General features: G+C 53.2%; 1 protein-coding gene across 1 annotated transcript; it reads right to left on the bottom strand.

Moving 5' to 3' along the window:
- Window positions 1-3,181: 3,181 nt before the first annotated feature.
- On the bottom strand, window positions 3,182-7,168 carry FPR1 (formyl peptide receptor 1). Its single transcript, NM_001082314.1, is given in 2 exon segments — window positions 3,182-4,401; window positions 7,124-7,168. A coding segment is annotated over 1 exon segment (1,059 nt). The 5' UTR covers window positions 4,391-4,401; window positions 7,124-7,168; the 3' UTR covers window positions 3,182-3,331.
- Window positions 7,169-10,132: the final 2,964 nt, after the last annotated feature.

Below are 10,132 nucleotides of genomic sequence, written 5' to 3'. Positions count from 1 at the left end.
CTTCCTGTTCCCACAGAAGAGTAAAGCATTTTGCCTTTCTGCTGTACAGACAATCTTTCCTGGGAGGGATTCGTAATGTACCCATTTTACAGATGAAGAAGACAGAGGCTCAAGGAGAGGAAGCCATCGGTCCTTAGGATGTGGGTCCCCAGCACTCCCCCTCGGGACCAGGAGCTGAGGCTCCAAGTCCCCACCCCTCATGGATTCCCCACCCCAAGTACACTTCCTGTGTGGTTCTCAGCCCGGGGCTTCTCCGAGTTGCTGACATCTGGGGAACATGTCTCGAGTGTCAGAGATTTCCAAACGGAGTTGCTCAACAAGAAGGGGAAATGGAGTTGGGGCCTCTTGGGTGACAGGAACTGGGGTTGGAGGGTTCCTCCTGGTTTCCAAATGGCCTAGGTTAAGGTGTCACTGTGTTGGTGCCGTGGGGGCTGGGCTGGAGCCTCCCAGGAACCCAAGTGCCCAGTGCTCCCTTCTCCAAGCTCATGTCCCTCTAAACTTTGGGGGTTGACTTGTGATGATCTGATCAGAGGACGAGAGGAAAACCCTGTTCCTCTATTCACACCTCTCACACCAAACGTGTGGGTTTTCTCACCACCACCACCATCCCCCATTCTCTGACGGCACCCGCTGAGCGTCTGCTATGGCTACTGTCTTCCATCCTCTGCTTCGTTTCCCAACTGGCCACAAAAACCAAGGCTGGGCCAAGCTGCAGCTGGAAGCCAGGTATTCCCATGTGGGTGCAGGGGCCCAAGGACTTGGGCCATCCTCTGCTGCCTTCCCAGGCTCATCCATCAGCAGAGAGCTGGATCAGAAGTGGAGGAGCCAGGATTTAAACCACACTCCAGTGTGGGACACGGACATCCCCAGGGTGGCCTGACCCAGAGCTTGACAATGCTCACCCCAGCCACTGGAGTGCTCAACCTCCAGGTTCTCCCAGAGGGGTTTATTTTCCACGGTGGCGCCTTCCAGGGGGGGCTTGAATATTGCCAGGAGTGGGGAGCACATAGCGGCTGGCACTTGCCCTTGATCTTAGACCACAGCAGAAGCTGTTCCCTCTCTTCCTCTGCTGGTTCGTGCAAGACCAGGAGGTCCCCACTGAGTTAGCTGGCAAGAACAACCTCCCCTAAGCCACGTCTCATCCCCATTCCTCACGCCCAACCTGTGTCCATTCTGGCAAGATTCATGGGTACTTTAGGAACCGATGATTCCACTGCAAGTCACAGAAACCCACTGAAGCTGGCTTAAGCTAAAAATTCTCACTGGAGCAACGTGGTGGCATAACGGAGCCAGCTTCAGAAAGAACTTCCAGGCCATGGTTACAAAGTAGCTTCAGTCTCCACCTTGCAACCTGGGCCCTCATGCACTCACATCTCTTTGTTCTCAGTCTTTCTAGAAAATTATTGAAACCAGGCCATTAAGGAGGAACCCTCCAGACTTGCAGGTGGTATCAGAAGCCAGGGCAGTTGTTTGCCAGGGCTGTGGCCACTCACTGGGCCCCAACTTAGCACATCCTGTGCATATCCGTTCTCAATTACTCCACTTGTCAAAATAGGAAGAAGAGCTCAGCTGGCTCCAGGGGGGCTGGTGAGCTGGAGAGTTACCAGATATGCAAATACCCTGGGCAACTGTTAGAGTTACAGGGGCAAAACGCTCAGTCCAAGCACCATTTATTGAAGTGTTTCCTAGGCAGGTGGAAGGCAGAGGTCAGACAGCGCCCTCTGGGAAGAACTGTACAGGTGCACTGGCAACTTGGAGGCGAGGCCTGCAGAGCTTGTTGGGGGCTGTGCAGAAAGGGCCAGAGAAGACCTGGAGCCCAGGGGGCTGCAGCACGTGGTCAGAACCCAAGGGACTTGCCCTTGAACCGGCTTAAAATCAGCCACCACTTCCCTGTCCCTCACCAAAGTGCGTGATCAGCTCTCTCTTGGCCCCAGACACTCCTGGTTCTTCCTCTGCCCCTTTCTTTCTGTCCATCCCCTCTCCCTTTCTCTTCTCTTCCTTACTTATAATAAAGCGGCAAGGATTGTGGTGTTGGCTGAGTGCTCCCATGAAGATCTGGTGCCCAGAAACCTTCTTAAGGGAACTGGCGTCTTTGATCCCTGGCTTGGGTTAGGAAAGGAGACCCAGAAGAGAGGAAACCCGAGAGTCCAGGGCGTGATGGGCAAATTTCTCTGCACTGTGAAAAGGCAGAAATCTGCAGGTGCGGGGTGGGGAGCGGGGAGGGAGAGGGCGGGCTTTTAAGAACAAAGGTTTCTAAAGTTAACTGGAAAGCTGCACATTGATGGCCAACTCATGCACATTTCCACACTGCTGGATTTCCGTGCACTGTGCTCCACACTGCTGCAAGTAGCTGATGAAGAACTTGAACTGCCTGCCTTCCACGCTGGCTTAATTAACTCCACCCAGAGCGCAGCTCCTGTGGAGAGGATAGGAGAGCTCCCAGGGGTCAGACAGACTTAAGTGTAGCTTCAGGGCCCAGGGGGCTTCGCCTGATACCTTGCTAACTTTATATTTTCACTCACGTATTGATGGATAGAGACTGAGGACTTGGGGCCGGCGCCATAGCTCACTTAGCTAATCCTCCGCTTGTGGCACCAGAATCCCATATGGGCACCGGGTTCCAGTCCCGGTTGCTCCTCTTCCAGTCCAGCTCTCTGCTGTGGCCCGGGAGGGCAGTGGAGGATGGCCCAAGTGCTTGGTCGCCTGCGCCCGTGCAGGGAGACCAGGAAAAGGCACCTGGCTCCTGGCTTCAATTCGCCATAGCTCCGGCCACAGCGATCATTTGGGGGGTGAACCAACGGAACGAAGACCTTTCTCTCTGTCTCTCCCTCTCACTGTCTGTAACTCTACCTGTCAAATAAATAAATAAAAATCTTAAAAAAATAAAATTAAAAAAGACTAAGGACTTTATAGAAAGCTCCCCCTTTTGCCTCTTGTCTAAACGGGAGCCATACCCTGTCACACTTCTCCGTGTTCTTCATTTTCCCAGGGGGACCACCTAGTTTGTGGTAGATGGCAAGATGCTGTTCAGAACAGATGTGGCCGCTACGAATTACGGCAGAGCAATCAATGGCTGGCATTGAGGGTCCTCCCAGGCTAACTCGGCTACACCCTCTCCCTATCTCTTCCCACCTCCCACCACTCCCAGCTTAGGCGCAGCAGCCAAACAAGACATCAGTGCTAACCGTGGGTCTACTTCTTCTTCCAAAAGCAAGGGCACAAAGAGATTTGTGGGTGACGTGAACATAAGTAGCCATGTGTGTGGCTCAGAGCAACTTAGCTTGGAAGGAAGCAGGAACTGGGGGCTCCCGAGTGCTGTCCAGCCCAGTGCTCATATCGCCTGCAACTCAGCCTCTGCTGGCGCTGAGGTGGAGTTGGTTCCTGTGTCACTGGTCTGGGCCGAGTCCTCACTCAGGGCCCTCTCCAGACTGGCGGGCAGGGAGTGGATGAGCCGCTCTCGGAAGTCCTGGCCCATGAAGACGTACAGCATGGGGTTGAGGCAGCTGTTGAAGAAGGCCACGAAGCTCGTCACGTCCAGCACGATTCGGAGGTCCTTGCCCATACCTAGCAAGAGTTCCCTGATTCTGACCGTGGCTATGAGGGCCGCGATCTGATAGGGGGACCAGCAGAGGAGAAAGGAGGCCACCACGAAAGAGAGCACCCTCAGGGGACGGCTGGATTTAATGAGGCCTTGTCTGTGGATCTTGGTGGCGATAAGCCCGTAGCAGACGGCCACGATGGACATGGGCGTGCTGAAGCCAATGATGAAGCGGATGATCCCTCTGACCATCAACATGCTGATGGCCACCTTCAACTTCTCTGCAGGGTCTTCGGTCCAGGGAGACCAGTCGAAGGTGCAGGCCATTTTCCCTGGTGCCCTTGGATGAGACAGCGTGGTCACCCGGATGATAACTGGCAGGGTGAGGAGCAGAGCGCAGATCCAGGGTCCAACGATCACCTTCTTGGCCAGGCTTACGTTGCGATGGTTCTGGGCCCAGACTGGGTGCAGGACACAGATGCAGCGGTCCAGAGCGATGAGGGCGATCAGAAAGACGCTTCCGAACAGGTTTATGTCCACGATGGTGAAAACGAACTTGCACAGGAACCAGCCAAAAGGCCAGTGTCCCCCCAGGGCCTTTGTGACAATGAAGAACGGCAGCGTGGAGGTGAAGGAGAAATCGGCCAAGGCCAGGTTCAGGTAGGAGATGGTGGTGACCGTGTGAGTCATGCGGAAGCCGGTCACCCAGATCACCAGCCCGTTGCCCAGGACCCCGAGGACAAAGGTGACGACGAGTATCAAATAGGAGAAGACGTCCAGGACAACAAGGCCAGCAGGTGTGGCCTGAGTCCCTCCAGACACATTCAGGGGAAGAGAGGCATTGCTGTCCATCTTGCCCGCACCTGCAACAGTTCAGGAATAGCGAGTCGTCAGTTCCAAACCTGCAGGCAACCCCTCCACGCCCCCACTCTGCGCCCGGCCAGCTTTCCCATCCACAGTTCCTTCGGCTTCCCCAGGCTCCCCGCAACCCCGCCCCATTCAGAACACTCTCTGTAAGTCAACTAGCGTCTACAGATCTGTTGGCCAAGGTTGCATTTTTACAACACATTCCCACACTTCCTAACACGCAAGCCACTCCCACTGCTGTTGGCATCCCGCAGGAACAGTTGGAGTCTTGGTTGCTCCGCTTCCAACTCAGCATTCCTGCCAATGAGCCTGGGAAAGCAGCAGAAGATGGCCCAAGCCTTTGGACCCCTGCACCCACGTGGGAGACCCAGATGGGGTTCCTGGTCCAGCCCTGGCCATTGTGTCCATTGAGGGGAGTGAACCAGTGGATGGAATTTCAATCAATTTCTTTATCTTGCTCTCCCTCTCTTTGTGCAATTCTGCTTTTCAAATAAGTAGGATAAATCTTTTTTAGAAAGAATATAATTTTTGCCCTCCAAGAGAAAAATACTGGGCAAAAGGTGGATAGCAAAACAGGCATTCAGGCAAAGATTGCACACTAAAATTCACAGCGGTACTCTCCACAGTAGCCAGAGGTGCAAGCAACCCAATTTTCCATCAACAGATGCACAATACAGGGCATCCATACCTTGGAATATTGCAGGGGATACAGCACTGACACGTGCGTGACATGGATGGACTGTGAAAACATTATACAAAACAAAACACAGGAAGAGCTACACACATTTCTATGAAATGTCAGAAATAGGCAGACACATAGAGGCAGAAGGCAGCGCAGTGGTCGCCAGGGGCTGGGCGGTGTTGCTGAGTGGATATGGACTTTCTAGCTGGGGTGAGGATAATTCTGGGACTACATAGCATTACGGCTACAAAACATGGTACATGTGCCTAACACCACCGAATGGCTAAAATGCTCAATTCTGTGTTCTGTGCATTTTACCAGAGTTTCTTTTTAAGAATGGTGGATGGGGGCTGGTGTTGTGGCTCAGTGGGCTAAGCCTCTGCCTGCAGTGCCGGCATACCATATGGGTGCAGGTTCGAGTTTCGGCTGCTCCACTTCTGATCCCTCTCCCTGCTACGGCCTTGGAAAGCAGCAGAAGATGGCCCAAGTCTTTGGACCCCGCACCCATGTGGGAGACCTGGAAGAAGCTCCTGGCTCCTGACTTTGGATTGGTGCAGCTCCAGCCATTGTAGCCCATTGGGGAGTGAACCAGCAGATGGAAGATCTCTCTCTCTCTCTGCCTCTCCTCTCTCTGTGTAACTCTGCCTTTCAAATAAATAAATAAATAAATATTAAAAAATATTATATAAAACTAATTGCATTTTTTCCTTCTTTTAAAAACCGCCTCTAGACAACTTCAGGTTATACATGTAGGGCAAGCATGTAGCCTAGTTGTTAAGAGGCCGCCGTCCCACAGCACAGGGCCTGGGTTCAAGTACTGGCTGTGTTCCCTGACTCCAGACTGCTGTCGGTGCAGTCCCTGGGAGACAGCAGACGGCTCAAATGCTTGGGTCTTTGCCCGCCGTGTGGAGCCCCTGGACTGAGTCTCTGGCTCCCATCTCAGCCCAGCCCAGTCACAGCTGCTGTAGACATTTGAGGAGTGATGCACAGGTGGGAGCATGCCCTCGCCCTGTCTCTGGCTCCTAATTAAATCAAGAACATTTAAAAACCACATTTGCATAAGCGGTTTGTACTTCTGCTGCTCCTTGATACCCCACAGTCTCCCAAACAACTTGGAGAGGTCCTCCTTCCCCACTTCCCAGTCCCCACCCAACTGCCGAGGCAACCACTTGAAAAGGTCGGTGCAGTGAATAAGAAGGGGTTTTCAATGGCTGACCTGTGGGAAAAGCTGTGAGATATGGCTGTCATTTGCAAAGAACACGCACCTTGGTGGCCCCTGTTTGTAGAACCCTTCTGCTACGAGTCACCGTCCCACAACCTCGCCTTTCCTGTCTCTGCTCTCCACAATCTTGGTATTGAGTCAAGATCACCACCACCACTGTGGGGAAGGAGCAGCCCTTGCTTTGACAGGGGAAGTCACATGCAGAGAGCGCACAGCTCCGTGACAGTGACAGCTCCGTGGACTGCCCAGGATCCGGGTCCTCGTGCAGAGCCCTGGGGGCTGCTGCGTTCTTAGCACACTTTCCTTCTGCCTTCTCAAAGTTCCCACCTCCCCTCCTACCCCCACTCCCAACTGATGTCCTAGCCACACCGTCTCGCCTCCCCCTGGACCGCCGTGTTCTGCTTTTACCTCTAAGACAACAAACCACAGAACCCTGCCCGGGACCTACCCTCCACTTTGTCCTCCGGACTCCACTCCCTCATTTTCTCAACAGTTTCCTTCCTTCCCGGTCTCCCCACCCTCCTGCGGCATCACCATCTGCTCCCTGCTCCGTCGTTCTCAGAAGCACCCAGCACGGTCCAGAACCTCTCATCTCCAAATCTGTCCTTTGTTTCCATATCCTCCTTCAGCCTCCAACCACTTCCCCAGCTCTCCCGCCCAAAAGCGCATCCTGCAAGAGTCGTTGACATTTTCTGCACACGGTTCTCTGCCTTGCTGTTCCCTGCGGCTCCCTCCAAACAGTCAGCTCTCCCCAGGAGTCCGCGGCGTGTGCCCGTGTCCAGCTCCCCAGCACCCTGGCATATCAGTGTCTCACCTGGCCGTGCCACCAGCTGTGGTCCTCGCTCTGAGTGGTTCTAAGTCCTGGTCTCCTGGGAGAGTGACTGTGGCTCTAATAGTCTCAGGAGAAGACACAGTAGGGGAGGGGGAGAGGAAGGGACAGGAGGGGGAGGAGGAGGGGGAGAGGAAGGGACAGGAGGGGGAGGGGGAGGGGGAGAGGAACTGAAATCATTGCGTAAGAGGAAACAGAATATCAGGGTTCCTTCTGATACGCAAAGGCCCCAGGAAGGCACCAATTTGGCACCTGTTTGAACAGGGTTTGAAGGGGGGGATTACTTCCCTCAGCTCAGTGGTCTGTGGGATGACTGTCAAGATCAAGGTTGCGGGAATTTGGGAGTCCAGGTGCCTCTGTTCTCAAGGAATCAGGATAAAGGGAGGAGCAGGTACTGAGCTGGGAAGACTCAGCAGTAAGGACTGAAAGGGAGAGATGAGAGAGAGGGAGAGAGAGAGAGAGAGAGAGAGAGAGAGAGAGAGAGAGAGAGAAGCCAGAACCACAGAGCAAGGTAAGAGAGGCAGAGAACCTGAGACAACCAGCCAAGACAGGCATGTTCTCCACCCAGCTGCCACCGTCAAGGTAAATCCCATAATCCTCTGCCCCTGGGCAAGCGCACCTGTAGGTTTCTGACCCAGGCAGTCTTAGGTGACTGTAAGAATCGCCCAAGGGGTCAGCACTGTGGCGCAGCAGGTTAAAACCCTGGCCTGAAGCGCTGGCATCCCATATGGGCGCCGGTTTGAGTCCCGGCTGCTCCTCTTCCAATCCAGCTCTCCGCTATGGCCTGGGAAAGCAGTAGAAGATGGCCCAAGTCCTTGGGCCCCTGCACCCATGTGGGAGACCTGGAAGAAGCTCCTGGCTCCTGGCTCCTGGCTTCAGATCGGCGCAGTTCTAGCTGTTGTGGCCATCTGGGGAGTAAACCAGTGGATGGAAGACCTCTCTCTCTCTCTCTCTGCCTCTCTCTGTAACTCTCTTTCAAATAAATAAAATGAATCTTTAAAACACAAAACAAACAAACAAAAAAGAATTGCCCAAGAGTATCAGAGTGACATAGAGAAGCCAAGGAAGACAGAGACAGAGGACGATAATCCAAAAACACTCTTCATCCAAAACCACTCTTCCCAAGGTTTCGGTTTGGGTATTTGTAGTGATAAGACACTCACGACGGCACAGAGCAGTGGATTAAACCAAGGACCACATTTTTGGTTTTACTGTGCAAGGATTTTGGAGGTGAGCAACAGAGGCTGAGTAACTCTTACCTGAAATGCTTGGGACTGGAAGTGTCTCAGGTTTGGGATTTTATTAGATCATGGAATATTTGTGTATACCTAATGATCTTGGGGGATAAGAACCACGTTTTAACACTAAACTCATTTACTTTTCACATATACCCTGTGCATAAGAGACAGGGGACGCCACAGGGAGCTTGTCTGAACACCTTCTGAGCCCTTGATCTGCCTGTTCTCCTTGAAACTGGGCTCCTCGGGACGACCCCGCATGCTTCCCACAAGCCCCCGCTACCAAGGCACGAGCAGGTTTTGGTTTTGCTTGCAGATGTCCCCTGAGTCACCAAGGATTTGCAAACGTGGACAGAGGCAATTGTGTGTAGCCCAACGTGACGAGGCTGGAGAAAAAGAGGAAGGCCCCAGACCTTCCAGTCCTGCAAACCCTGTTGCCTGATCTGGGTAAAGCCCAGAGGGAAGTGGCACGGGGCTGGCCGGGGAGTGGTCGGGGAACCCCTGATTTTCAGTAGCGGAAGTGTCTGAGCTGGCCTCTGGGAATGAACCAGCAGTTGGAGGATTTGATTCTTCTCTCTCCATCGCTCTGCCTTTCCAATAAATAAATGTTTTTTAATGAAATGATTAGTGTGGGCTTAACCCAATACGATGGGTGTTCTTATAAGAATAGGAGATTAAGTTGAAATATTGTAAGAGTGTTTCATGTGAACGAAAAGCTTTGGCAAGTAGGACACAGACGTGAAAAGAGACAAGACCCCGTGAGGACACTGTGAGAAGGCGGTCACCTCCGAAGGTGGCCAAGGAGAGAGGCCTTCGAGGAGATCAGCCCTGTTGACCCCTTGACCTGGAACTTCCAGCCTGCAGAACCGTGGTGAGCCGCATGTCTGTGAGGTAAGCCACCCAGTTTATGGCGCTGTGTCTGAAAGCCCTACACAACTAACACTCAGCTCCCCCTCTGGGGTTCCTTCTCACCAGTGAGCCCAAATCTACCCAGTCGCCTTGGTGATGTGGTTTTAAAGAGAATGGTCCTGGCCAGTGCTGCAGTGTAGTAGGCTATGCCTCCATCTGTATTGCCAGCATCCCAGATGGGCGCCGGCTCAAGTCCTGGCTGCTCCTCTTCCCATCCAGCTTTCTGCTGTGGCCTGGGAAAGCAGTAGAAGATGGCCCGAGTCCTTGGGCTCCTGCACCCGCATTGGAGACCTGGAAGAAGCTCCTGGCTCCTGGCTTCAGTTCAGCCAGCTCTGGCTGTTGTAGCCATCTGGGGAGCGAACCAGTGGATGGAAGACCTCTCTCTGACTGTCTGTCCCTCTTTCTGTCTGTAGCTCCACCTTTCAAATAAATAAGTAAAACCATTTTAAAAAGAAAAAGGACCCAGAATTCCTCAAGACTCCTCCCATTAAGAGATAGGGTCTGTTTCCTCTCCCCTAGACTCTGACCAGGGTAGGGACCACCCAGTTGGCGTCTGTAGAGAATTAAAAAACTGCTTGGTGTCAGAAGTATTGTGTATACATAGAGAAAACAGGATTTTCTTTGACCGCCATCTGTCTCTCCCGGCTTGCCACCAATTCTTCTCTGTCACTGTCACTGTTTTTTCATGTTCCCAAATCTCTGAAGGAGGAAGGGTCTAGGCACGCAGATTCCACGACCCTTAACTTTTAGAGGATGGAAACTCCCATCTGCCACGGAAGCCTGGTGGTGAGGAGCGGCCGGCCACACTGTAAGAAGAGTCCAGAGCCTCTGGACATTGCTAGAAGCC

The sequence above is a fragment of the Oryctolagus cuniculus genome, chromosome 18, assembly GCF_964237555.1.
Source record: "Oryctolagus cuniculus chromosome 18, mOryCun1.1, whole genome shotgun sequence".
Lineage (NCBI taxonomy): Eukaryota > Metazoa > Chordata > Mammalia > Lagomorpha > Leporidae > Oryctolagus > Oryctolagus cuniculus.
This window is presented reverse-complemented; position numbering and strand designations above follow the sequence as displayed.